Source organism: Brassica rapa, chromosome A08, assembly GCF_000309985.2.
Source record: "Brassica rapa cultivar Chiifu-401-42 chromosome A08, CAAS_Brap_v3.01, whole genome shotgun sequence".
NCBI lineage: Eukaryota > Viridiplantae > Streptophyta > Magnoliopsida > Brassicales > Brassicaceae > Brassica > Brassica rapa.
Window position 1 is genome coordinate 22294914 of NC_024802.2, and position 27699 is coordinate 22322612.

The 27699-nt window shown below is 38.2% G+C and overlaps 7 protein-coding genes across 9 annotated transcripts; 4 read left to right on the top strand and 3 right to left on the bottom strand.

The window, feature by feature from the left end:
* Positions 1 to 97: 97 nt before the first annotated feature.
* On the top strand, positions 98 to 4693 carry LOC103836520 (polygalacturonase-like). The gene is made up of 4 exons (XM_009112794.3): positions 98 to 2360; positions 2879 to 3168; positions 3391 to 3619; positions 3721 to 4693. The coding sequence occupies exons 1-4, from the start codon at positions 1911 to 1913 to the stop codon at positions 3946 to 3948; spliced, it is 1197 nt and encodes a 398-aa protein (XP_009111042.1). The 5' UTR covers positions 98 to 1910; the 3' UTR covers positions 3949 to 4693.
* On the top strand, positions 3753 to 7523 carry LOC103836522 (ankyrin repeat-containing protein At5g02620). Its single transcript, XM_009112797.3, has 3 exons — positions 3753 to 5700; positions 5800 to 6209; positions 6557 to 7523. The coding sequence occupies exons 1-3, from the start codon at positions 5142 to 5144 to the stop codon at positions 7424 to 7426; spliced, it is 1839 nt and encodes a 612-aa protein (XP_009111045.1). The 5' UTR covers positions 3753 to 5141; the 3' UTR covers positions 7427 to 7523.
* LOC103836521 (type I inositol polyphosphate 5-phosphatase 13) lies at positions 7199 to 13054 on the bottom strand. 3 transcript variants are annotated; one of them, XR_001955487.2, is made up of 10 exons: positions 11909 to 13054; positions 11157 to 11409; positions 10045 to 10852; positions 9835 to 9959; positions 9638 to 9722; positions 9179 to 9487; positions 8840 to 9107; positions 8268 to 8752; positions 7525 to 7962; positions 7199 to 7312 (listed from the first exon to the last, which is right to left on the bottom strand). XR_001955487.2 is itself a non-coding variant. In XM_009112796.3 (10 exons), the coding sequence occupies exons 1-10, from the start codon at positions 12729 to 12731 to the stop codon at positions 7600 to 7602; spliced, it is 3417 nt and encodes a 1138-aa protein (XP_009111044.2). In that variant the 5' UTR covers positions 12732 to 13054; the 3' UTR covers positions 7393 to 7599. The 3 variants fall into 3 exon arrangements, 2 of the variants coding, with proteins under 2 accessions (XP_009111044.2, XP_009111043.2); XM_009112796.3 differs by lacking the exon at positions 7199 to 7312 and having other exon boundaries at positions 7393 to 7962; positions 9179 to 9219; positions 9322 to 9487; XM_009112795.3 differs by lacking the exon at positions 7199 to 7312 and having other exon boundaries at positions 7393 to 7962.
* Positions 13055 to 13292: 238 nt separating this feature from the next.
* Positions 13293 to 15862, bottom strand: LOC103836523 (probable uridine nucleosidase 2). The gene is made up of 9 exons (XM_009112798.3): positions 15518 to 15862; positions 15150 to 15265; positions 15008 to 15067; positions 14653 to 14838; positions 14464 to 14568; positions 14251 to 14347; positions 13960 to 14067; positions 13727 to 13862; positions 13293 to 13614 (listed from the first exon to the last, which is right to left on the bottom strand). The coding sequence occupies exons 1-9, from the start codon at positions 15567 to 15569 to the stop codon at positions 13506 to 13508; spliced, it is 969 nt and encodes a 322-aa protein (XP_009111046.1). The 5' UTR covers positions 15570 to 15862; the 3' UTR covers positions 13293 to 13505.
* A 3100-nt stretch (positions 15863 to 18962) lies between these two features.
* On the top strand, positions 18963 to 20691 carry LOC103836524. The gene is made up of 3 exons (XM_009112799.3): positions 18963 to 19185; positions 19370 to 20094; positions 20232 to 20691. The coding sequence occupies exons 1-3, from the start codon at positions 19132 to 19134 to the stop codon at positions 20539 to 20541; spliced, it is 1089 nt and encodes a 362-aa protein (XP_009111047.1). The 5' UTR covers positions 18963 to 19131; the 3' UTR covers positions 20542 to 20691.
* Positions 20692 to 20965: 274 nt separating this feature from the next.
* Positions 20966 to 23215, bottom strand: LOC103836525. Its single transcript, XM_009112800.3, has 3 exons — positions 22375 to 23215; positions 21482 to 22164; positions 20966 to 21389 (listed from the first exon to the last, which is right to left on the bottom strand). The coding sequence occupies exons 1-3, from the start codon at positions 22429 to 22431 to the stop codon at positions 21068 to 21070; spliced, it is 1062 nt and encodes a 353-aa protein (XP_009111048.2). The 5' UTR covers positions 22432 to 23215; the 3' UTR covers positions 20966 to 21067.
* Positions 23216 to 23260: 45 nt separating this feature from the next.
* On the top strand, positions 23261 to 27499 carry LOC103836527 (protein transport protein SEC23). The gene is made up of 12 exons (XM_009112803.3): positions 23261 to 23998; positions 24062 to 24235; positions 24532 to 24693; positions 24914 to 25056; positions 25153 to 25228; positions 25320 to 25492; positions 25572 to 25653; positions 26117 to 26194; positions 26292 to 26453; positions 26553 to 26816; positions 26900 to 27004; positions 27115 to 27499. Exons 1-12 carry the CDS (start codon positions 23261 to 23263, stop codon positions 27259 to 27261), a joined length of 2304 nt encoding a protein of 767 aa, XP_009111051.1. The 3' UTR covers positions 27262 to 27499.
* Positions 27500 to 27699: the final 200 nt, after the last annotated feature.

Sequence of the window (27699 nt, forward strand, 5' to 3'; positions counted from 1 at the left end):
TACCAAGAATGTTTGCATAATTTAACCTAAATTTTCATAAAGATGACTATAAACACCCAACAGTTTCCCGTACGCACAACGCATTAGCCAATGGTGACTAGTAGGAAAATTTTGCATGATTACAAAATTCACGTGGAACTTCTAAGAATCTCTATCCCAAAGGTGCTAAGACGTGACGGTCTTATCCAGTTAAAGCCACATGGAGTGGGCCGGGAGATGAGCCGTTTACGATTTGGTTTTCACTTGGTAGTCTATGTTACGTCGTTTTCACCTTCACTTTCAATCGTCAGTTTGTACAGAGTACGTAGTATATGAGTCCAGAGTCCAAAATGCAAATTGAAGATTCTGCTAGACCTTTCTTCTCTTCTAGTGGACACCAGACTTGTTGATAGTCATGTGTTATTAATGAGCCTTAAGAGCATGTTTAATGGGGGGGGGTTTTAGTGGAATATAAGAACTTCCGCTAAGAACCCCATTAAACATGCTCTAAGAGTTTCGGTTTTAGTTCCAAAGTGACAATTTTAACAAAAATCCGGGGTTTCAAAAAAAAAAAACAAAAATCCATATTTAATGGGCCTAGATGTTCTTCTTAATGGTTCTTAAAGAGTTAATTCCAACACTACAAGAACCGACCAGTTTGGTTCCGATCACAATTACATAGAACTTTTATGAAAAAGATTTGGTTTGTCATTCAGATCAACAAAATGACAAGCCAAATCTTTTTCTTAAAAGTTCTATGTAATTGTAATAACAGTGTCATATTCGTTATGTTTTTTTTCTGTTTTTTACATTAAACTTAATTCGATGATATATTTCTTGTTGTTGCTAATTATGGCTTCATATATGAATATTTACCAAAAGCTATTATGGTATTTGTTAATAATCCGAGAGTTACGGCATCTCTTTCTCCGTCAACCACTGCGCCTCTTCTCTTCTACTCACATTACATGTGAGTCATGTGACTGATTTGTTAATTTGTTGCTCCTTTAGTTTTATTTTATGGTCTTTATATTCCAAAACATATATTATCCGAATCTTCTAAGCATTTAATTGATAGGTACAAAGCCATATTCTATGGTTCTCAGATATCTATGTTCTAACAATTATCTTAATAGTGAAAGTTAAAGACACCATCGTTTAACTAAAAAGTTGATAGATAGCAATAGAATAACGTTGAATTTGGTAAGAATCGTTGGTTAAAACATATATAAAACCGAAGCTAATCAGCTGAAAAATACATTTAACAAAATAGTGTGTTAGATTTCATAAAATAGTATATAAATAATCAATAATTTCACAGCATAGTTATAGATGACATCATTTTCATTTACTTAAGTTCAATCTTACTATTATCATCTACATAGTTAACTCATAAATAAATTGCATGTGCTAATGACTTTCTGTCATTCGATCTGAATGATTAACGAATATGATTGGGTTAGTTTCAATAATGTGTGAGCTAGTTAATCACATGTCTTCTATTGGTCAATAGCTGGTGAACCACATGTCATGTGTTATAAAAAATATGGTGATTGTCGTGATGTAGACATTTATATGTATTCTATTTTTACTTGTGTTCCAAAAAAAAAAAAATTCTATTTTCAATTCATATTAATTAACGGTATGGCTTTTGGCCGTGTCGTGCATATACGTACGTGAGTAACGTGACTACGCAAGCTGCGTAGACATTCCTATATGTACAGTGCATATAGCAACCATGTGTGCATCAAATGATTGGAAATGTAAACTCTTTTATCACTCACAAATAATTTCAAAATCTCTTATCATATAGATAGCACATGTATACTTAGTTGCACCATAGATTCCAATAACGAACCAGTTGATGCACTATATATACACCCATGCATCAAGACTAATACAAACACAAAGTCAAACTCACATAAAATAAAATGACAAAATCAAATATTACATTACCACTTTTCTTCACACTTCTCTTCACACTCCTCACCTTCATCGATGTCTCGACCGGGGCCGCAAACGTATTCAACGTCGTTAGCTTCGGGGCCAAACCTGACGGTGTGACGGATTCAACGGGAGCATTCCTCAAAGCATGGCAGGCGGCTTGTGGCTCAGTAGCTGCAGCCACTGTGATGGTTCCAATTGGGACATTTATGGTGAAGGGAATAACGTTTGGAGGGCCATGCAAGAGCAGGCTCAAGTTTCAACTGGCTGGAACCGTCGTTGCTCCGCCAGATTACAGGGCATTTGGTAACTCCGGCTATTGGATTCTTTTCAATAAGGTTAGCAAAATCTCACTTATCGGTGGGACTTTTGATGCTAGAGCTAATGGGTTCTGGGCTTGCCGAAAATCTGGTCAGAGTTGTCCTCCCGGTGTTAGGGTATGCTTCTCTCCTCTTATCAATAGTTTCTTTTTATATATGCATACTTACATTACATATATTCGTGAATCGTGACATGTTAAATATGAATATATGTAACTTTATTTTACTCGACAACTTACATTAGTAATAGCCGTAACCATTATTCATTACTTATTAGTAATAGTCAAGCATCCACATTTCAATTATTTATGTACCATAAGAGTATGAAATTGATAATGCAACTACATTTTCTACAAGTAAAGTTTTTAATATGAATCCATGCAAACTTCAGAATTTGTGTGTTTAATAGTAAGTTTTATAAGAACTAATTATTTTTGATCGATAAGAAAGTGAATTGATCATTGGTCGAAATATAAATAGTTATAATTTTATTATGTAAGTCCACGGTTCTACCAATTATGATAATTATCTATTGAATGAAACTCCACTAGACCACCCATATACTTATTTATATTACATGAAGTGAAATTACGGGAGATATCAATCTCATAAAATATTTGATGCATTATTTGCAGTCAATAACGTTTAACTCGGGTAAAGACGTGATCATAAGTGGAGTCAAATCGATGAACAGCCAAGTCACTCATATGACTCTCAACGGTTGCACCAATGTGGCCGTCCGTAACGTGAAGCTAGTGGCTCCCGGGAATAGTCCAAACACCGATGGTTTCCACGTTCAATTCTCCACCGGAGTCACATTCACCGGAAGCACCGTTCAGACGGGAGATGATTGTGTTGCTATTGGCGCTGGTACCCGGAACTTCCTCATCTCCAAACTTGCTTGTGGCCCAGGTCATGGTGTTAGGTATGTGTATATACACTTCTTGGAATAGTACATGTACAAATCATATCTAATATTTTAGAATGATATTATACTATATTAATGGAGCGTCTATTTAGGCGACGAAAATAGTGCATCTAATTTTAAAAAAATAATTAAAAAAATACACATATAAATATGTGTGTATTGTCTTCTTTTTCTATAGCATAAGGAATTTATATAATATAACTATGTGATGACTCGCAGCATTGGGAGCTTGGCAAAGGAATTGAACGAAGATGGAGTAGAGAATGTGACACTATCGAGTTCGGTATTCACCGGAACACAAAACGGCGTGAGGATAAAGTCGTGGGCGAGGCCAAGTAACGGATTCGTTAAGAACGTCTTCTTCCAGAACCTAATCATGAAGAACGTCCAAAACCCTATTATAATCGACCAAAACTATTGTCCTTCCCACAAAGGTTGCCCTACTGAGGTATATATCCATATATATATATATATCATATGTAGACGATACAATATATTTATCAAATATATAGTGATCTAAACTCTAATAAAAATTTACGTCAAAAATAGCATTCGGGTGTGAAGATAAGCCAAGTGACGTATAAGAACATACAAGGAACTTCCGCGACACAACAAGCGATGAAGCTGGTATGCAGCCAGAGCAATCCATGTACAGGAATCACATTACAAGACATTAAGCTTACTTACAAAAAAGGAACTCCAGCTACGTCCTACTGTTTCAATGCTCTTGGGACTAGTCTCGGTGTTATTCAACCTACCAGTTGTCTAAACCGATAAAATCAAATACTCTTGAAGTAGATTGTAGTTCTAATAAAGATTTATGTGAAATAGCATTCCGGGGTGAAGATAAGCCAAGTGACGTATAATTAAGAACATACAAGGAACATCTGCCACAAAACAAGCGATGAAGCTGGTGTGCAGCAAGAGCAATCCATGCACAGATATCACATTACAAGACATTAAGCTTACTTACAAGAAAGGAACTCCTGCTACTTCCTATTGTTTCAATGCTCTTGGGACTAGTCTCGGTGTTATTCAACCTACTAGCTGTCTAAACCAATAAAATCAAATATTCTTGGTGTAAATTTTATTTGGTGTAAGATGAAATGGTAAAAAAAAAAAAAAAAAATGGTAAAATATTGTTACGGGATTGACTTCTTCCTCTTTTAAGCGTTGTTACCGGTGAATATAAGATTCATGGAACGATTATCCAAATAGTTTTGTGCCCAATTGCTTTGGATATCAACCGGTTAAGGGTAAAGTACTTGTTTCTATAACAAAATTTCTGTGACTACAAATATTTTGTTTTCAATTTTTCATATAACTAACAAAGTGAAAGACTTTGACCTGTCACAATCACATAGTGCTTACTCTTTTTTGACTTGATATGGACAGCAAGTATATAAAAAGACAAATCTAGAAAGCTCGAATATTAGGAAGGCTGCCATGTGCTTTTTAAGTGGCTGTATATAGTTTTAGTAATATAATTAATAGATTTTGGAAATTTAATGGAATTAATAAAGAAAACACCACGAAAAAGGATGGTTCCCAGCTGAAGATACTGTCACTCTTCACTCCTTTGTCTCTGTGCATCTTCCTGTCCTTCGTCAATGGCTTAAGGACTAAAGATTCTTACATGTGGGCGTTTTAAAAAAAGCCTTCAGACTTTCAAACACTTCTTCAACAACTCAAGTCAAGCTGTTTACTTTCTCAGATGCAACTGATAGTTCAACTACACTCCGCAGAAACCACCTGCCACCTTTTTTCTTAATCTTCTCTCATCACATGGAAGAGATCTTCAATTTACAAGAAAGTCGAGGTTTTTCATTTTCCTGCTGATTCTTCTATTACAAAACAAGGGTTGCTGGAAAAGATCTCACAGACAAAGTTGTCATTCTTCAAGATCTTTGCCTAATTAAATTACTGTTCTGTTTTAGATCTTAGTTAGCTAAAAGAACGGTTGTAATATAATGGGTTCTTTGCCTCCTGTAATGGAGAATCAACATAGCTTTCTAGGTAACTCCATCGAGGTACAAGAGAGTCTCAGATGCGTTGGTGCTGAGAATCATCCAAGAAAGGGAAGACCTTTGGAGAAGCAAGTTAGTTTCCAACATGGAACCGAAGGAAGAGCAATGGAGAGGCAGAGAAGCTTGCGTGGGTTCGTTGAGAAACAGAAAAGCTTTCGTGTAGTAATAGAGAGACAGTTAAGTTTCATGAACGGTGAGAAGAAGATGAAGAAGAACGAGTCACCTGGTAAAAGAGGAGACTCTCCTCTCCACATTGCAGCTCGAACAGGGAACTTAGGAAAGGTGTTGGAATCGATTAGAAGTTGCAACGGTGCTGAAGAGTTGAAGGAGTTGCTGTCAAAGCAGAATCTAGAAGGAGAGACTCCTCTTTACACTGCAGCAGACAATGGACATTCATTAGTTGTTGAAGAGATGCTGAAGCATATGAATCTTGAAACCGCATCTATTGCAGCTAGGAATGGGTTTGATCCTTTCCATGTCGCAGCAAAACAAGGCCATCTCGGTAAAAGAAACTTTTATTGTCTACTGTGCACTTGCAGTTAGTTTATGGGGTTAAAACCTTAGTGATCACGGATCTTGAATTTGCGTTATGTTTTTGTAGAGACATTGAAGAAACTCTTGGAGACGTTTCCGAACTTAGCCATGACAACTGATCTGTTGTGTACAACCGCGTTGCACACGGCTGCTACACAAGGACACATTGATGTGGTGAATCTTCTTTTGAAGACGGATTCTCATTTAGCTAAGATAGCTAAGAACAACGGTAAAACGGCACTTCATTCTGCTGCGCGGATGGGGCATGTTGAGGTTGTCAAGTCTTTGATAGGTAACGATGCAAGCATCGGATTTAGAACTGACAAAAAGGGACAAACGGCACTTCACATGGCTGTTAAAGGTAAACAAGAAGGGATTGTTCTTGAGTTGGTAAGGCCTGATCCTAAGGTTTTGAGCGTTGAGGATAATAAAGGAAACACTCCATTGCATATTGCTACAAAGAAAGGCCGTACTAAGGTATCATCATTGTTGAGTTTCTTCAATCTACATGAGTTCTGGTTACCATAATTCTAAATTTTGATTTTGGCAGCTCCAAGCGGCAAATATTTTATTAAAATCTGATTTATACGATTCTAATCGATTAAAATGTTTTTAATCGGTTTAAATTGATCTAAAAATTAATCTTAATTTTTAACATTAAAGAATAGTGTAAGTACAAATTTACAAATTTGTCTAATTTTGTTTTGTATATCTAGTTTTTCTAATTCATCAAAACAATTTTATAATTAATTTATCTTAGTTACAGCATGGACATTTCTTGAAAATTATTTCTAACCAATTGCTTTCTTTGTATTTGCTTGTAGATAGTGCGATGTTTGGTATCATTTGATGGAATCAACCTCAATGCTCTGAACAAGGCTGGAGATACTGCACTCGATATAGCTGAGAAGATTGGAAACGCAGAGCTTGTGTTGGTTTTGAAGGAAGCAGGAGCTGCCACAGCTAAAGATCTTGGGAAGCCTCAGAATCCAGCTAAACAGCTTAAGCAAACGGTGAGCGACATTAGACACGAGGTACAATCTCAGCTCCAACAGTCTCGCCAAACAGGTGCTAGAGTCCAGAGGATCGCAAAGAGACTCAAGAAGCTTCACATTAACGGTCTGAACAACGCTATAAACTCAGCAACAGTTGTAGCTGTCCTAATAGCAACGGTTGCATTTGCGGCCATCTTCACCATACCTGGACAATATGAAGAGGACAGAACAAGAGGACCGTTGGTGTTGGGAGAAGCTAGGATAGCTAACGAAGCACCGTTCTTGGTCTTCTTTATATTCGACAGCTTGGCGCTGTTCATATCGTTGGCCGTTGTTGTGGTGCAGACATCGGTTGTGGTGATTGAACAGAAGGCGAAGAAGAAGCTTGTGTTTGTGATCAACAAGCTCATGTGGTTGGCTTGTTTGTTCATATCCATTGCCTTTGTTTCTCTTTCGTTTATTGTTGTTGGTAAGGAGGATATGTGGCTGGCGATTTGTGCAACGGTTATTGGTGGGACGATCATGCTGACCACTATAGGTGCAATGTGTTACTGTGTGGTCATGCATAGGATTGAGGAATGTAAGCTGAAACAAATGAGGAAAGAGAGAAGCAAGTCAAGGTCTTTCTCACTCTCTCATATGCCTTCAGAGTCAGAGATTCTCAATGGTGAACTCAACAAGAGAATGTATGCACTCTGATGAGACTAACTCAAGTCTCAAAGCAAATCTACAGTTTGTGACACAAAATGTATTTTCTAAAGAATCAAAGAATGAATAAAAAAAAGTGATTACTTCACCTGATGCATTTATTTTTGTGATGGTCCATCTGCTCTAAAGATCTAGTTTAAAACTGTTAATGTCACAAGCTCTCATCAGTGGCTTTTACCTCGGCTAACCGAGTCTTCAGTTCTTGGTCTAGTGCTTCCATGACGGCTTTTATCAGTTGGATGACGACGTGAACCGCCTAGGTGCTTTGTTAGGTTTTTAGGTCTGGATTCAAGGAGGCATACTCTGGCTGAGTAGCAGTGACGGACTTTGACCGAGTGGCTTGTCATTGTAGTTGAGCAGCTTCCTCTAATGTTCACCATCAGGATTGCTTCTTTATCTCGAGTGTCTTCACACCACCAGCTCTGTGGGATGCCATCAACACACTCTTCCATTGTTTGAAAATCTTCGTGATGAACCTTCACATCCACGGTTCCTTCCGGGCTTATTATCCCAGCTGCTGGCGTGACCTACAAGAAAACAAATTATTTGAATACTGCTTGAAGTTTCTTGGGGGGGACAGACAATACTCCTTCCGTGTATTAAAAAATGTTGTTTTAGAGTTTTTTTTTGTTTCAAAAAATGTAGTTTTGTGTTTTCAATGCAGAATTTTAAATAAATGTTCATTTTCAATTTCATTGTATTAGTGTATTAATTAGAGAGAAAAAAAATTAGTGTGTGATTGGAGGATAAAATAGAGTTTTTAAGTGGTTTATTAATATGTGCAAAAAACTTTAAAATAACATTTTTTTATGAAATAGAGGAAGTGTGATACCTCAAGCCAACGAGGTAGACCAAAGGAGCCTCGTGGAGTATAATCAGACTCTTCACCATCATCCTTGACAAAAGTAGTACCACCACAGATAATACTAAACATGGCTTTGTTAGTGGTTGAAGTGTTTGTGATTGTTAGTACAACTGTGTCCTGACTCTGGAGAACAATGCTGTTAGTGCTCACACTTGTTTCCGGAACAAACTTTAGATCCTCGAATATGGATTTTATTTTCTCATTGGTTCGTATTATATTCCCAAGCTCCTGTCTCCTCACAGATTTATCAACGTGAGCTATGGTTGCATGAAACTTGCAGCGTACAGGCTTGTGATCGCTCTCAGTAACATCCATGCAAGCTTCATACATTATAACCGATGAAACTACAGGGCATTGCAAATTGCTCTCAGAGAAAGGGCTTGCTTGAGTGTCTCTGTATATAACTCTGTCACACCATGCAGGGATTCGCTTCTTCTCTCCTGAATCATACCCTGGAGAGAGTACAGAACACAAAGTCTATATATATATAACTCTTGTCACACCATGCATAACAAAACTGTCTCAAAATTCATTCTTACCTCCTAGGCCTGGACGGTTCTTTTCAAATTTGTAAGTGGGAGGGAAAGTGATTAATGCCTCACGCATTCCTTGGAAGACTTTACCAGCCTTCATCTCTTGTCTAAGTTGGTCCCTTTCTCTGAGCCAGTCAAAGGAACGCTGTGAAATGAAGTCTCTCGCTTCATCATAGGTTATACCATAAAGCCTATAGTTAAAATCGCCGAAGAATGCGATCAGGTCTGCTGCTGCTAAATCAGACTTGACTTCTTCAGTGCCAGTGGTTGGATTCTGATGAAGAGAGAAATATATTCAGTACAAAAAAAAAGTAAGGAACGAATAATTTAAACTCGTGAACATACAGTGGTGGTCTTTAGTGTATAAGCTGTTGTTGAGACACCAGCTGCAAGAGAGAGGGCCCATGGCAAACCAGAAGAATAAAGCAGCCAAAATAAATATGTTGAAAAGCCAAGTGAGCAAGACAAGAACAGGAACAGCACCATACCAGCTGCTGTGTTACTTAGGTTGTGTCCTTTGGAAAACACCATTAGTCTAAAAATGTGATTGAAATCAGCGTTTCTGCGGTTAACTGCCTCCAAATGTGCAGCCAAATGGCAGTTCACAAAGCACATTATTCTGTCATAAACTCTGATTCTCAGTCCCACACCACCCTAAAAATTCCAAATGCATTTGTATTTTCAGTCAAATAAGATATCAATAGATAATGAAAATGCCAAACGCATAAGTGCATATACGCTCCATAATCAGAATTTAAGAAGTAAAAAAATGAAGTTGAGATAGTAGATAAGAGTAAGACATACCTTGTTGCCAATGGCACGGCCAAATCCACATGGGACTGCCGCAACATCAAGATCTCCAACATGTGTTCTAATCTCCTTCCTCGCCCTAAGCAGAGAATTAAAGCACATAATTAGTTAAACATGGGAAGAAAACAAGTGACACATGATTAATCATACAAGCTAAGCAAGAGAATGCAATAACTGAAATTTTCACTTACCAAAGAGATATCAAAAGCCCTGCCAACTGCCTTGAACCCATACGTTCGAAAGTGTTCTTCTCATCAAGTGCTTTTCCAATTGCATCAATCCACCATTGCCCCACAACACTTCCTTCAAGTCCAACCTACAACCACATCACTCGTTTTATTTTGACCTTTATCATTAAAAAACAAAGCAACATTCGAAAAATACTAAAATGAGTTTTTTACCGTTTCCTTAGCAGCCGACATGGCAAGGAAACCTGCCCCCATATCCACTTCTTGCAACCCAATAACGACAATGCCAACATCTGAAGCGACAGAGCCTAGCCACGACATAAGCGCACCGTGTGTAGCCCTTCCTTGACCAACGTTCCATGTACCAATCAAAATCCTAACATTATCTTGTCTAGCATACAAAGCCTCCTTCTGAGACAGCTCCGTTCGGATTATATTATCCAAGGGTCCCGGAGACGTCACGTACCATCCACGCACTCCACCATGAGTCGCCAAGCTAAAAATAAAACCCCCACCCGCCGCTAGCTTTATCACAGGCTCATTGTGCGAGACCCAGCTCGCCATTAACTTCCCATCAAAGTCCAAAACCTGGATGTATCCACTCGCGTAACCAACGTAGATTTTATCTCCGAAACTGCAAAAGCACAGAACAGGCTTGTGGTGGTGATTCACATCCTTCAAACGGCTTCCATTACCATCCCACTGGACGATCTGACCGCTCATGTTACCAGTCCAAATAGTTCCATCCACAGCTAAGACGATAGCTTCTGTTTTCCTTGTATCTTCCGCAAACCCTCCTGCGCTTCTGGTGGCGACTCGGCGAACAGCTCCAGCAGCTCCCATTATGGCGTTACGCGATCGCTGTAGGAAGCCCTGTGGTTTCTCCTTTTTGGAAGCGGAGAAGAACTTCAGCTTGGTCTCGTCGTCGCCATGTTGGTCTTGCGTAGGTGGCGTGTCGACACGACACTCTACTTGCCCGTCGACGTTTAGAACTTTCAAGAGATCTTTACTCCGAGCATCCCTGCACAGATCAAGAATCTGTTAGACCATAAGCTAATAGTTTACTCTATTTTTTTTAAATAGATCAACTCCATAATAGAGTTGAGTTAATCTATTTTACAGGAAAAAATAAAAAGATAAAAAAAAAAACAAAAAAAAACTATTATTATATTTATAGAGTTAACTCTTTTTTCATGATCGAAAAATAAAATATTATTCAAGCATATTTATTCTGAACTCTATTTTATATTGAAAAATAGAATAAATTGGAGATGCTCAAGTGACTAAAAAGTAACATAACATATACTAGTGTGTCAAAACCATACCATATTGAGAATGAGAGTGACTGCACGGCCCACACTTTAGCTCTTACTGAATCGGTTAACAAGAACTTGACCTCTGAGGAAGATATGCTGCATGTGCCATTGACAGTAACTTGAGTCCTGAGATCAATGGCAGATCTTTCCACTAATAACGCAGCCATGTGTTTCTCCGCAGGTTTAATAAGAAGAGATTTCTCTAAGGAGTCCCAAGGCCATATTTTGATCACACCTCCTTCGGAACATGACCACATATCGCCTAAATCATAAACAAAAGCATGTTGAACAAGAGCCCAACCAGACTAACCGAACTAATGAATTAGAGCTGGGATTTTGAACGAATGGAGCCTGCCAAACCGAACCAAAATTTTCGGTTGGGAGTTCGGTTTGATTCGGTAGATTTTTTTAAAAAGTTTGGTTTTCGCTTCGAGGGTTATTTCGGTTTTCTTAAAAAAAAATTATAACCAAATTATACCAAAACCCCTACCAAACTACTCAAATTTCAAACCGAAATAATCAAACTAACCAAACTTAACAGAAAATTTTAACAAATTAAACCAAAAGATAATGAAATCAAAAACTTTGGTAGGATTTTTGAAAACTAAACTCACCGAGTACCAAACCGAACTTTATTCTGGATTAATTCGGTAAGATTTATGTAGTACTGAACTAACCAAAAACAAAACTACCCGAACCGAACTACCCCAACTAGCATGCCTATATATGATCAACCATAGACTGAATCAGAGTAAACTAACCATAAGAGCTAATGACAATAGAATTCACAGGACCACGATGAGCTAGCCACGAGATTCGTTCCTTGAAAGGCTCTGAATCATCAGAAGCCTCACAAGGCTGCTCCTGATCCATCTTCCAAGCCCTGATCTTACCATCCTTGTGGCCGCTCCACAAAAGCTTGTTGCTTTGGTCAGCCACTAAACACATTGTGGGTGAAGTAGCAACAGACTCATGAAACGGCGCCGTATCCTCATCCCCTCGCTGTACCTGACCGCCAATGCCACACCCTGCGTCGTAAACCTCTTCCATGTTCCACACCCTCACGCCGTTCTCTTGACCGGCCCAGAGCTGCGTCTCCGTACAAGCAATGTTCCTCAAGAACTTCCCCGTCTGCGTCTCCCTCAACGGATGCGGCCGCAGCTCGAGACACGGCGGCCGTCCGGGATGCACCGCCGCGCGCACCGGAACTTTGAAGATCCCGGCGCCGCCTCCGGCTCCGATGAACTCCGGGAGCGGCTCGACGGCGTCCTCCCCGACGCCGGCGTTAGGAGGAGGCGCTACGACGGCGTAATCCTCGCCTCCGTCGGAGACGGTTTCGCCGCTGGCGTTGGCGATGGCGATGGCTCCTCCGGTGGAGAATTCCTCGTCGGAGGAATCGAAGTAAACGGCGTCGTTTCCGAGGGTGGTGGATCGTGGGACCTCGTCGAGGCTGTGCTTGCGGATCTGGTGGTGCGGCTTCTGGTCGAACTGGACGCTGTAGGAATGCATCTTGCGACGCGGAGGAAAGGGGACGAGAGAGGCCAACGCCTCCTCGTCTTCTTCTTCGATGACCGGAGCATCCATGGATGATGAGATGATGATGATCGCAGAAAGTTGACGATTGAGGGAGAGAAAATCAGAGTGAGAGAAGTCAGGAGAAAGAGAGAATGAGAGGAGAGCACGTCGAAAGATGAGGAGAGAGAATCATGACGACAACGACAAGTGTACGGAAGCTAATGTCTTTGTTATTGTCCGAACCGAAGAATGTTTTTTTGTGATTCTCCAAGGAAGTAGTCAGAGAGACAAGTGTAGATATTTATAATTATTTTATCCTCCCAGTCCTTATCACCGTGATAATATCACCTTCGCTCTTTTACTTTTGTGAAATTATGATTAAACCCCTTAGTTTTCCCATTTCTCCTCTTTGACTGTAATTTAACCTTTTCTTATTTTATCTACACTGAGAATCTGAGATAGTGCAATGCATGGCAATGGCAACCTTTATATGATCACAATTATAATATGTTTCTGCTTGTCTATTATCATGATTTTGACTTTTGCTATTCTTATTGGGATTTTAGCATTATTCCATGACTATTTTTATATTGTTTTGGGAATCAAGAAAAAAAGAAACTGAATTAAAAAGAACAAAGAAACTGAAATTTTTTTATTAGTATCAATTGATTTTCAGTTGATATATATATGATAAAAATGATATAAAAAGCACCCAAATGAATTTTGAGTCTTAAAAATTGTGGCAAGAAGAGCCTTATTTCAATAGGGCTTGTGTTACAAGCAAAAGAGAGGGCTTACATTACAAGTAGAAGAGCAATATCAAAGAGCACGAAGACCAAATGATCAAGACTCCATAAGCCTATCCATTATGAGCTTCAAGACCGCTGGAGCATCAACCGTCACTGCAACTTTTACCGATGGTTTGTCTGACCACTCGGTCTCCTCCTCAAACCTGGTTCACATCAAAAACACACACACGACAACAATTTTGTTGACCCCATAACTCCAAATTTTTATGTTCTAATCTTCTTACAACAATTGGTTAGCTTTCATGAATCTTTTACCTCTTCTGATTGTTGTACAGTAAAGTGAGTCCTCTAGTGATACCGTCTGTTTGAACTCTAACAACTCCTTCAGTATAAGTAAACAGGGAAGGAAGAAAAGCCGCAATGATCGTTGTAGGATCATGAAGATAAACACCTATCAGATAACAAAAAACAGGTTAATATCAAAAATACAGAGCAAAAACTTTGTTCTTTTTTGGGGTCTAAAGAACAAATGATTAATCAAATCGTACCTTTGATCTCATAAGCGTCAAGATGATAAGAATAGTACAAGTCAAGGATTTTACAGAGGTATTGAGCTAGTTTCCCGTTTGATGATGCCAGTTTGTCCCTGTCATCAGCTATATCAACGAGAAGAAGTTATGATTACAAGATGTGTGGGTATTGTTAAACATTACTAAGTAAAATATGTTTCACTAAACTAGGTTCTTGAGTAATAAAACTAACGGTTAGGGTCATCATATGATTATGTTAACAACGTTTGTATACACATAGAAAACATCAAAGGAGCTTTTCAAGTTAACCTGTCATAACAACTTGATGAGTTACGTTGATCCCCACAGCAATTATATCAGCCCCACATGTGAAGACAATATCTGCAGCTTCTGGATCTCCAAAAATCTACCATAATCCAACAAGTTGGATAAGAACATTTATTATTCACACTTAATAAGTGTATAAGCTAATGTGAATGAAGATCACATATTCATATTACTTTAATGAGTGAAAGAACTTACATTAGCTTCAGATGCTGGATTTACATTTCCATTTACCGCGAATGATCCACCAAGAAGAACAATTTGTCCGACATTTTTTGAGAACTCAGGATCAAGCTGAACAGCCTGCACGTCAAGGTAATGAAAATCTTCAATATAACAGTGAGATAGAGATAAGACTCAAAAAATGAGCATGAGAAAGTCTATAACCAGTGCTATGTTTGTGAGAGGTCCTAAAGCAACAACAGTGATTTCACCAGGGTAAAGCTTAGCTTGTTCAACTAAGAACTCAGGTGCAGATTTCTCAATTGGCTTTCCTTCAGGTGGTGGGAAGTTTTGGTTGCCAAGCCCATCTTTCCCATGAACGAAGTCAGCAACTCGAAGTTTTGTGCCGTTCTAAAGACAACAACAAGTTATCAAAGTGTTAAGGCACAGAGATATGATTAAGTGTTAAGCTCAAATCAAAAAGAGAAAGTGATTAAAACAAATATTAATAACTCAAACACATTGAAGCATCCATCTTTGTCACAATAAACATATAAAGGACACAGAGTAGAGACATTACCAGGATAGTTTTATGTGTTCCTTCAGCCACAGGAATGTCCGTCCGACCAGCAACTTCCAACTAGTTGTAGATGCACACGAAGTAAAAGATGCTTAAGTAATTGATTACATTATGAGATCCATAAGAACAGAGTGTATGATACCAAATGCAAGGCGTTACGAGTGGCGAGAGCGGTGTAAACGTTGCCATAGATAGTAGTGAGGCCAATGACATCAACTTCTGGTGATTTTAAAGCCACGAATATCGCCATTGCATCATCTACACATAATCATCAAAAACCAGTGAGAAGAAAAGAAACACATGCAAGCTCTCTTCATTAAAGCAGTTAGTAAAGTCAAAACATAAATAGAACTCATGGATCTATCTATCTCAGATCTTCAAAACTTCTCCAAAAAAAAAAAGGAAAAACTTAGATTTTGAATCAGTGAACTCAAAAATCTCGAGAAGATCCAAAAGACAGAGACTTTATGCATGAATCGAATCGAGTAAATAAGTGAGAAAAAGATATACCGATTCCAGGATCAGTATCGATGATAATCTTCTTGCGATCTCCCGTGGCCATCGTACTTAAGAGGGACCCCAGATGCAGAGAAAGGTAGAATCTTTACTTTCTTATTCCTCCTGGTTCGTACAAGCAAAAGAGAGAGAGAGAGTCTTTTTGAATAGTCTTTTTGATTTGTACGCAAAAAGAAGAAGAATGAAGCAAAAAGGTTGTTTCTTTTTCCAGTAATTGCAATCGTGGCTTTGTTGTCACCTTTTTTGATCCTTCTTCTGGGTTTCTATTAAAGAAATCGAATTTTATTCGGTCACGTTTATCATTTTTGTTCCAGTTTAGTTTTTTTTTTTCATATTTCTTCTTCCTATCTACTCCAGTTTCAGACAAGATCCCGACTACAGATGGTTCTGTCTGAAAAGTTTTTCCGAAAGAAACAAAGCATTCCGGTTCGGTCTAAATTTTACCAGTTACAGAAATCGAATTTTATTCGGTCACGTTTATCATTTTTGTTCCAGTTTAGTTTTTTCATATTTTTCTTCCTATCTACTCCAGTTTCAGACAAAGATCCCGACTACATATGGTTCTGTTTGAAAGGTTTTTCCAAAAGAAACAAAGCATTCCGGTTTGGTCTAAATTTTACCACCCAGGTTTAATTGGCATTTCGGTTCAGTCTAACTTTTACCACCCAGGTTTAATTGACATTTCGGTTAGGGATAAGTAGGCTCTCCGTTTGTTTTACATTTTGTAAAAGCCGAGGTTTAATTGACATTGATGCTCTCCATACTCAGCACTTGCAAAATTGCACCACCATTTCCAAAGGTTCCTCAATTTTGAGAGAAAACATAAAGAAAAATGAAAAAAAAAACATGTTTGAGATGTACATTATTTTAAGCAAAAAATGAGTTTACAAATAATATTTTTTCAAATTTGAGGAAACATTATTCACAAATTCAATTTAGTGTTAGATTTTTTTCCGTTTTATAAATGTGCCCTTCCATTTTTATATGTTTTTATGTGTCTAAAAGATCCAATATTTGTGTTTTATGCTTTAACAAAATTATTAATATTTTCATAATACAATTATAAGTTTAGATAAATAATTTTCTATTTTTATGAAACTAAATTTATGTATATAATAAAGGTAAAGTTATAATAAAAAGATTGTGGATATAATTTATAAGTTTCAATAAAAAGATTTTGGATAAAAATATGTTAAAAATCTGCAAATGAGTTCTCATACCTTTATCATAAGATATTTTATCTTTTATCTTACTTTTTCATCACTTATTTTCTATCTTAATGTGATATTCTCAAACTTCAAACATAAACTTAAACGCAATGGCAAGCTCCAAAGTTTCATCAGTGATTAGTAAAATATTTCTTTAAATAAGTTTATATCTTACTTCAAAATGCATTAACTAATCAATTATAACACAAATATACATATTCATGCATTGCTAAAATTTCTTATATTTTATATTGTATAAGTTTTAATACATCCAGTTAAATATTGCATCACCACTTAATAATACACTATTTACCGCACATGAATATTACTCATATAATATATGCTATAGTCAGAAATGTTATGTCACATGAAAATTGCTCAATTTTTGCTAAAAAATTTCTTGAAAAAATATTATGAGATATATCAATAAATCATTATTGCTATGAATTTATGTACCATTTTGGTTATTTATTATGTGATTTTGTGGTTGTTATTTCTAATATATGTAATGATATTTTTTGTAGCTTGCTCTGTCTAATTTATATTTATATTAAATTACTAGTAAACATATCAGTACTGGTATGATTACTTTTTTTGTCATTTATCTTTATATTTGTTTTTGTTTTTCTTACTGAAGGTTTTCATCTTCATTTTTTATTCATTAATTGAGTAGATTTTAGTTTTTCTGACCATGTTAAATTTCTCATAATTGATCATGTTTGTAATAAAGTCTAGACACCAATGAACTGGAAATTTCTACTTGTTTGCTTGTTACATATAGTCTTACTTAATTAAAAATGGATTAATTTATTTATATTTTCTGTATTATGCTTTGATATCAAGAATCAGCTCAAGAAAATCCATATGTTATTGCAGAACAGTACTAAATTTGAGTATTACATCTTCACTGAGCCAAATGAGGTCTCAAAGGAAAAATATTTGGATCTCGTCTTCAGCGTTCAAATGCCGCAGAAAACTCCTCTTGAGTGATAGTTTGAGTGTCTTGTGGTCTGTAATAGTTTGTGTGTTACAATCGTGAGTCGTGTCTTAAATAAAGTTTTCTTGAGCCCTTTGTAAGGTGCCCACAGAGATCTTGGTCGATTCTGACTTATCTTTATTAAAGTGATTCATGATCTTTTGATCGGTATCACATAGTAGTGTGCTTGTAGCAAAGTCTTAAAAACTAAGTCAATTTAATAAAATTTTCGATGGTTTGTGTTTCAAAAAAAGAAAATCCCTTATGGTTTGTGGTTTGCATTAGCCATGGACATGGACGTTCGGGTTCAGGTGCTTCGGATTTTCGGATTTTCGGATGGAGAGGTACATAACCCGTTCGGGTTATTTTATACTTCGAATCGAATTCGGGTTTAGGTTATTTCGAGTATAACCGAACTGTATAATAAATAATAAAAAAAATTTATGTATCTTTAATTTGATCCTATGAGACCAGAAATAATAATGTTGAAATTAAAAGATTGAACAACTTAATATAATATTTATGATCTTTCTGATTTGTTATACCGTTGAGGAACACGAGTTTATATTCTTTTTCTTTGTGTAATTTTTATTTGTATTATCTTGAATAGAAAATGGTAAAGAATCCATCTATTCATAAATCAAAATCAAAGAGACAACAAAATTAAATAAAAATCAAAACCTAAATATATAATCATGAATGTTTGAGTTCATGTCTGTGTAAAAAGCAAAGAGAAAACAAATCGCAAATCTTACTTGTAATCAAACATAAATCAATATCGCAAAGTATAGTAATTCATACATGTAATCGGTCATAAAATGAGTTTAAGTATTTACTGAATATATACATTAAAAAAAGAGAAGACGGAAAGACAAAATAAGAATGGAAAATGTAAATTTGGGGTTAGTAATATATATATTCGGGTACTTCGGATAATTGGCTCATGTATCGGATATAACCAATCGGGTACGGATATCTGGACTGGTTGAACCTTAAATCCGTTCGAATTTTTTAACTTTGGTTCGGTTTTCGATTCGGGTTTTTTGGGTTGGTTCGGGTTTGAGTTCAGAATTCAGTTAATATGCCCACACCTAGTTTGCATGAAGTGTGGCTAATTTGTAATTTATTGTATAGTATACTTACTTTCTTCGTCGATAGAGTTAAATTGACAAGTGGAAATGAATATTTGGTAAGAGATAAGAACATAGAAAGTGAACAAAATAAAGAAAAATGAAAAAGGTAAATCGAAGAAGAAAAGTCAAGATTCCATTATGTTCTGAAATAAATATTTGGTAACCGAATCTCTCTCTCTCTCTTTTAAAGTTGGTGCCTTGGTGGAGATTGGAGAAGATATGTATTACTCTTTTTACTCTGTAAATTCATCAAAACACTACTTTTTATATCATTTTGAAGTTTATTGAACAATGTCACAGCTTCTCTTCCGTCTCAAACTCTCTTCCCGTAACAAGAATGTTTTTGTATGTAAAAGCTTCTCTCTCTCTATTGGTTTAAGTTCTAATCTAGTTAGGTTGGCTTTTGCACGGGAACCCAGTTGAGTTTGTCTCTTGTTACTGCATCAAGGATTAAATCTAGGCCTACTTAGACAAGGTGAGTGTTACTAGTAGTGTTTCGGTTCTGATCTCTTTAGTTTTAATTTGGCAGAAACAGAAGAGCGTTCGTTTGTTTTCAACCAGCCCTTGTTTGTCACTTTGCTGCGTTTGGGATGATGCTTTGGGTTTGGTAGAAGGTGGCAGCTACATCGGAAAGGTCCTCTTTTTTGATCCGGCCAAGAATGAGATACTCCAAGTCCCGGATAAAACAATTCCACAAGAGCTACTTAACTCGAAACCAATAGGAGCTTCACAAGGATGGGGATTTTCATCTGAACAGTCCAATCATAACTCTCTTCATATCACCGACCTATTTAATCCTCTGGCTGCTTCCAAGTCAAACACCAAGATGATTCCTCTGCCTCCGCTTACTAGTATGCTCTATGGTCAAACCAAAGTGGTCTGGAACGTGGCAATGTCCTCTTCTTCCCCTCATGAGGAAGATTGTGTGGTGGCTATCAAGTTCTTTGGTAGGCAACTGAGTATGTGCAAGCCTGGTCGTGACCTCGCTTGGACTAACAGGCTAATCCCTTTCGACCGCGCGGAAAACTCTAATCTCATGTATTCAAAGAGAGATCAAAGGTTCTATTTGCCTGCCCCTGGAGGCAACTACTTGTGCTCTTGGGACCTCCACTTCGATAACGATCCTAAGTTCAATGAGTTGGTGTTTCCTAACTTTCCCAATTTGCCACAGTCCACGTGGGAAGATTTAGATTCTTGCATCAGGGAGGACCATTGGGTAGAGTCACCTTCCGGTCAAAGTTTTCTAGTCAAACGGTAAACGTATATTATAACACGTAGACAAGTCAGAGATTTTTGGTCAATGCTAACGAATATTATAACACGTAGACAAGACAGAGATTTTTGGTCAATGCTAACGAATGTAACATGTAGACATATATGTGCATGTGCAGTTATTCACGTGTAGGAAGCAAGGCCCCGATGGTGATGGTGCTGGTGTTTAGAGAGGAGGACCAAGTCACTGCAAAAGGAACAAGAAACATGTGTTACACCCAGGACATTGGAGATCTTTGTATCTTCCTTTCAAAGAACGATCCATTTTGCGTTGTGGCAAGCTCCTGCCCTGGTCTCAAGCCCAACTCCATCTACATGATGGATCATTGCGTATCTATTTGCGAGCTCGCCAATGGAACTGTCACTTGTTTTGAACTTCCCAAAATGATGCCTTTCTCCCCTTTCTGGATTCCTCCATGTTCTGTCTAGTTCTTTGGTTGATGTGTTTGCTTTTGGATTTGCTATGATGTTCCTTTTTTTTGTTTGACTCTGTTATTCAGTTTATGTCATTTTTTCTTTAATTTTGGCTAACATGTCACATTACGATCATTAGCCTAATAGAGCTGATTGACACATAAATATTGCCCCAGAAAAAATATTTATACCCGCATTGGCATTTTTTTTTACATCAAAGAAGTTGGTCTCATGAACCATCATTCAAACTTGGAAGAGGTTGTTGGTCTGAAGCCGAGTTGTTTACAACGACCACCAGACCGAGCTCCTTTTGCAACTGCCTTGACACTTAGCTATTTTATTCACTTAGCTATATGGATAAAAGTGTTTATTTCTACCCAATAATAACCATACGGATTGTCAGATTCAAAGCGTCCTATATTCAATATTTGGTACATGATGGTTTCACTTAAAAATCGAACTGAATCATGAAAAAACCATGTTTTAAATCTTAGCAGTCCAAACCGGTTAAGAGAAGATAAAAGCGACAACAATAGTATGACTAGATAGAAACTAGAGGAATCCAGCAAGGTGTGGTGATAACACCACCGGGAGCTTTGTAATGATGTGTGTCTCCGGTGGTGAGATCGTAAGAACCAAAGCCATGTCCCATAAAATAGATGGTGCTAGGTTTCAGACCGGGGCATGAGCTAGCCGGGATACAGAAAGTCTCGTTACTTGCAATGAAAATGCACATTTCTCCAATATCCTCTGTGTAACACATTAATTTTCCTTCAGCCGTCTCCTCCTCACGAAACACCATGAACCTCTTTGTTTTGTAATCAATTCCATTTAACACCGATGAGTAGGAGCCATGAGCGTACCTGCACATATGCAACCACAGTTATTCTCAACAAACTCTTTTTTTTTTGTTCCAATGAATTCACACATGAATTATTGATTTTAAAGAGTGTACCATTTGACTAGGTAACGTTCATCACTAGAGGATGACTCCACAAGGTATTCCCTCCTTGAACACATACTCAAAGTCATCCACTCAGACTGATCCAGCTCTGGATGGTCGCGGTAGACCAACTTATGGTGCTCAATGTTTTCATCATTTAGATGATAGGAGAAAAAGTGAATGCCTCCAGGAGCAGATAAGTAGAATCTCTTGTATCTTTTTGAATACATGACATTTGAGTTTTCACAGCAGTGGGAAGGGGTTGAGGTGTTAGTCCACTCAAGGTCACGACCGGGCCTGCATAGACTCAACTGGTCACCTGAAAACTTGATAGCCACTACACAGTCTTCATCACCAAGAGGAGACGGGGACGACATTGCTACGTTACATACTTGTTCGATTTGTTCACTGGGAAGATCAGTAAGCCGAGGCAGATGAATCACGGTGGGGCTTGATTTGGATGCCAGAGGATTGAATATGTCGCTGACACGTACGGATAGATCACGCCGGTCATAGAAAAAACCCCATCCATGGGAAGCTCCAATCATTTCTTCGTCCTTGAGCTCTTTGGGTATTGTTTTGCCCCGGAGAGACACTATCTGTTCTTTTGCCGGGTCAAACAAGAGGACATCTCCAGTGTTGCAACCGAGTGTCAAGTACGGGCCGGTGGAGAAAAAACGAACGCACTTTTGGATCTGTCAAGTAAACTCGGACCGTCAGAAATCAGAACTGAATAGTAATTACAAACACTGGTCTTGTCTTAAAAAAAAGAAAAAAAAATTACAAACGCTGGTCTTGTCTAAACAAACTCAAACTCAATTGTGTTCTACTACAAAAGCCTATCTGAACAAACCTAGCTAATATCTAATACAGAAGTAATAATAGAGAGAGAAGCTTTTACATACGAAAACATTGTTGTTCCGAGAAGAGAGCTTGGAGAGACGGATGATACGCCGTGACATTATTCGCAAATGTTGTGATGAATAACAAAGAAAAAGTCTCCTAAATATTTTCTCCAGTCTCCACCATTAAAGAGAGAGCAGAGCCACTCAAGGTTATTTACCAAGTTCTTCTTCTTTCCACTTTCCTTTTTGAGGAAACAAAATAATGGAAACTTGCCAAGTCAAGGTACTTGTGTACTCGCAGGAAGAAGGCTTTTTCCAATTTACCTTTTTCTGTTTTTCTATAATTTATTCACTTTCTGTTTTTATTTTATTTATACAATATTTATTTCACCATGGACCACTCGTTATGTCTATAACAACTTTCTTGAAAGAAAATCTGTTACATGCAATAATTCATGTAACCTACAAACTACATTTCATACGAACTCAAATTTCTTTTAGGGCTGATCGTACCTTATAAATTTATAATTTACTGTCCTCTATAACAATTTTTTTTTGACGAAATTTGCCATTAACGGTTGTAAAATATGCTAATTACTTAATTAGTGTAAGCAATGTAATGTAGGAATCAATATACGTTGTTGGCATACACAATTCATATGATGTAGTATATGTTTATTTACTTATACATCACAATAATCAATATGCATTGTTGGCATAAACAGTTTATCATGAAACTAAAATGCGCACAACGTGTCCTACTCCTACATGGCCTACACAAATGCATGTGAGTTTATAAATTATAAATTATAAATTAAAATGATCAAAGCGACATCGTTTTGGTCCAACAAGAACGTTTATATATTTTCTCATTTAATATCTCTCTCTCTTAACGTTTCTCCCAAGTGTTGTTGAATCCTTCTTCGATCGATCGATCAATCAAATCATGGCAGAGATGGAGAGCCTCGATCCGGAAGGAATCGACTCCGTCCGGATGACGTGGAACGTCTGGCCTCGCAACAAAGTCGAAGCCAGCAAGTGCGTCGTCCCCGTCGCCGCCTGCATCTCCCCGATCCGCTACCACCGCGACATCCAATCCGTCCCCTACGCCCCCCTCCGCTGCCGCACCTGCTCCGCCGCCCTCAACCCCTTCGCGCGCGTCGATTTCTCCGCCAAGATCTGGATCTGCCCCATCTGCTTCCAGCGCAACCACTTCCCTCCTCACTACCACGTCATCTCCGAGACGAACCTCCCCTGCGAGCTCTACCCTCAGTACACGACCGTTGAGTACTCCATGCCAGGCCCATCACAGCCCACTGGGCCTGGGAATTTAGATCAGAGCGGTGCCGTTGTGTTTGTTTTTGTGCTTGACACGTGTGTTATTGAGGAGGAGTTTGAGTACGCGAAGTGTGCGGTTAGGCGGGCGGTTGGGCTGCTTCCTGAGAACGCGCTCGTTGGGTTTGTTACGTTTGGCACGCAGGCGCACGTGCATGAGTTGGGGTATTCTGATTTGACTAAGGTTTATGTGTTTAGGGGAGATAAGGAGATTTCGAAAGATCAGGTGTTGGAGCAGTTGGGGCTTGGTGCTTCCGGGAGGAGGACTGGGTTTCCCGTGGGGAGAGATGGGTCTGGTGTTAGTAGGTTCTTGTTGCCGGCCTCTGAGTGTGAATTCACCATTGATTCGGTGAGTTTTGATGGAGATTGTTATTAGTGTGATTTTGTATAATATTGTTTTGTGTTTGTGTAGCTGTTGGATGAGCTGCAGACGGATCAGTGGCCTGTTCAGGGTGGACGTCGGCAGTCGAGGTGCACGGGGGTGGCTTTGAGTGTGGCTACGGGTCTGCTTGGAGCTTGTTTACCTGGAACTGGGGCTAGGATTGTTGCTTTGGTTGGAGGACCGTGCTCTGAGGGACCAGGCACGGTAAACTCCATTTGTTTAACGCCCTTGTTTCTAGAGTTGCTTGTAGAAATGGAGGGAAATTTTGGTTTGTTAACTATGTAATTTGCTAGTTAGGAGAAAATGTTAGATATTTGCTAGTATTTGTTGTTAGGATTTGATTGAGCATCAGATGCCCTATGTAGCCTAAATCGGATGAAGTGACATGTTGCTTAAAATAGTTTGAATTTTGCACCACAGAGGCTGTGATCTATAACTATGAGATTGTGTCTTGAGACAGAGTTCTTGTTTTAAGTTAGTCTTATGTTTGAGTTCTGCAGATTGTGTCAAAGGATCTATCAGAACCTTTGCGTTCACATAAGGACCTCGATAAAGATGCGGCTCCATTCTATAAGAAAGCGGAGAAGTTTTATGATGGTCTCGCCAACCAATTGGTTAACCAAGGACATGTACTTGACCTTTTTGCATCCGCACTTGATCAGGTATTTCTTTTTCCTGAATGTTTTTAGCTTGTTAAGGTAAATATCTTCAGAAGAAAATATGGTGTAAAACATTTCCTCTAAAATTGCAAGTCACAATGAACTTTGTAGCTTGAAGAAGATTATTTTGATTTTGTTTTTTTTGTGCTATTTTACACTTAAGGATTCTTTGAAATCTGCTTAGTATGTATCATACTTATTTTTTATGTGTGTCGAATATTAGGTTGGTGTTGCTGAAATGAAAGCTGCGGTTGAAAGAACTGGAGGACTTGTTGTTTTATCAGAAAGCTTTGGTCATTCTGTATTCAAGGACTCCTTCAAGCGAGTATTTGAAGCTGGCGAACAGTCTCTCGGACTTTGTTTCAAGTGAGCTACTCTACTTGCTATTTCATTTGTCCATGCATGCTAATTGAAATTCTTTAGCTAGTGCCATTCTTACTCATTTTCAAACTACCATTTCAGCGGTACACTTGAGATCAACTGTTCCAAGGACATAAAAATCCAAGGGATTATTGGACCTTGCGCGTCACTGCAAAAGGTTGACACTACTACTCGGAAGTTAATCTTTTTTGTCTTCAAATTATGGTACAGAACCTAACAGTTATGCTTTTTTGGGGGGAAATTTGCAGAAAGGTCCTAGCGTAGCTGATACAGTTGTGGGGGAGGGGAATACTACAGCATGGAAGATGTGTGGCCTCGACAAAAGTACTTGTCTGACAGTCTTCTTTGATCTTTCTTCAAGTGATCAATCAACTAATCCTGGAGCTGTAAATAACCAGTTATATATACAGTTTATGACAAGGTACCCTCTTCTTCAATTCCGGATTTAAGCATGTTCACCAATCTAATTGAAATTTGATCTTAAATATATATGATTGCAGCTACCAAAATCCAGAAGGGAAATCATTACTTCGAGTTACTACTGTTACCAGACAATGGGTGGATACTGCTCTTAGCACAGAGGTCAGTACTATTCCACATTATTTTCTGGAATTACTTAGATACCGCTACTTCATTATGGGTTTAATCACTAGTCGATGTGTTTCCTTACTCCAAGAACTGTCGAATTATATCCTGGTCCAATGCCTTTGCATTTTGTTTTTGTTTTTGTCTTTGATGTTTTGGCTTCCTAGAAACACTCGTTAGTCCCTTTAGCTGTTTAAATGGTCTTGTTGTGGATCAACTTGGAGAAAAACAGTTTTCTAAGTCACTGTGTCAAGTTTGTTTAGCTAGAGTATGCAGCCACATTTCGTTATGTTTACCTTCGCACCCCTTTGTTATGGTGAAATCTGGTCTTGCATCTTCGTCTTCCACATTCTGTTTTTGGCTTTTTCATTTCTTGCATACGCTTATGATCTTTTTAACTTACAGTTTTTCGTCTTTGTATGTGGACATGGATGCTAATGAGGTTTGTAATATCTTTCAGGAATTGGTGCAAGGTTTTGATCAAGAAACTGCTGCTGTGGTGGTGGCCAGATTAGCTTCCTTTAAAATGGAAACAGAGGTAAATATTCAATTCAGGCATTTTCAAGCTCAGACTCTTGAATTTTCAATCCGACATTTACCAAACTTATTAATTACTGTCAACTATGCTTTCTCAGGAGGGGTTTGATGCTACTAGATGGCTAGACAGGAACCTTATTCGTCTTTGTTCCAAATTTGGTGATTACCGGAAGGATGATCCTGCGTCATTTACTCTGAATCAAAACTTTTCACTATTCCCTCAGTTTACATTTAATCTCCGACGTTCACAGTTTGTCCAGGTAAGTTTAAAGTAGGAGAAGCTGTAAATTTATCTCTGTAATAACTGGTCAGCGAATTTGTAATCTTCTCTTTTATTCTTCGCATGGTGATGTTGGCAGGTGTTCAACAATAGTCCAGACGAAACTGCGTACAACCGCATGCTACTAAACCGAGAAAATATTTCAAACGCAGCTGTTATGATTCAGCCATCTCTAACAACTTACTCGTTTAGCACGCTGCCTCAGCCTGCATTGCTGGATGTTGCTTCCATCGCTGCAGACCGTATCCTGTTACTGGACTCTTACATTAGTGTCGTCATTTTCCACGGGATGACCATAGCGCAGTGGCGCAACTTGGGCTACCAAAATCAGCCTGAACATCAGGTAATGTTGCAAGTTGTAATTGACCACGAATTTTCTTGAAGATGCATTGGTAAATCAAGCTTACATGTTTCATTTGATCTAAGGCATTTGCACAACTCTTGGAAGCCCCTCAAGAAGATGCGCAGATGATCATCCGTGAACGTTTCCCTGTACCGAGATTAGTTGTGTGTGATCAACATGGGTCTCAGGTTAGTTTTTTTAATCTCTTTCATCTCTGTATGTGTAGTTAGTTAGTTCCTTGAAGTGTTTCTAGTGTTTGTTGACTTTTGAGTAATACGTTTGGTAATAATGGTGGCAGGCAAGGTTTTTGTTAGCGAAGCTAAATCCATCAGCAACATACAACAACCCGAGTGAGATGAATGCAGGTTCTGATGTAATCTTCACGGATGATGTTAGTCTCCAAGTCTTCTTCCAACATCTTCAGAAATTGGCTGTTCAATCTTGAAAACACACAGAGGTTGACAGAATCAGATCAAGTCTGAGACCGAATCCCACAAAGACAAATAAAGATGCTGCCATCGCTCACCAGAGTGTCTCTAGTGTCTTAAGTTTTCTCATAACACACACATGAACAGAACTATGCTTTGTTTTCATTGCAACGAGGTTTTTGTTTTCTCATATAGTTAACAAATTTTGTAGCTCCATTTCTTCATAGTTTTATTTATATTATATTTTCTCCTCATCATACTATGCATGACCACACAGTAATACATAGCACCTATGGTGGTTAGCATGATCGTCCCGCCAATAACCGTTGCACAAATCGCCAGCCAAATATCCTCCTTACCCACAAGGATAAACGAAAGGAAAACAAAGGCAAATAGATATGAACAAACACAAGCTTCTTCTTTGCCTTCTGTTCAATCACCACAACAACGGCCAA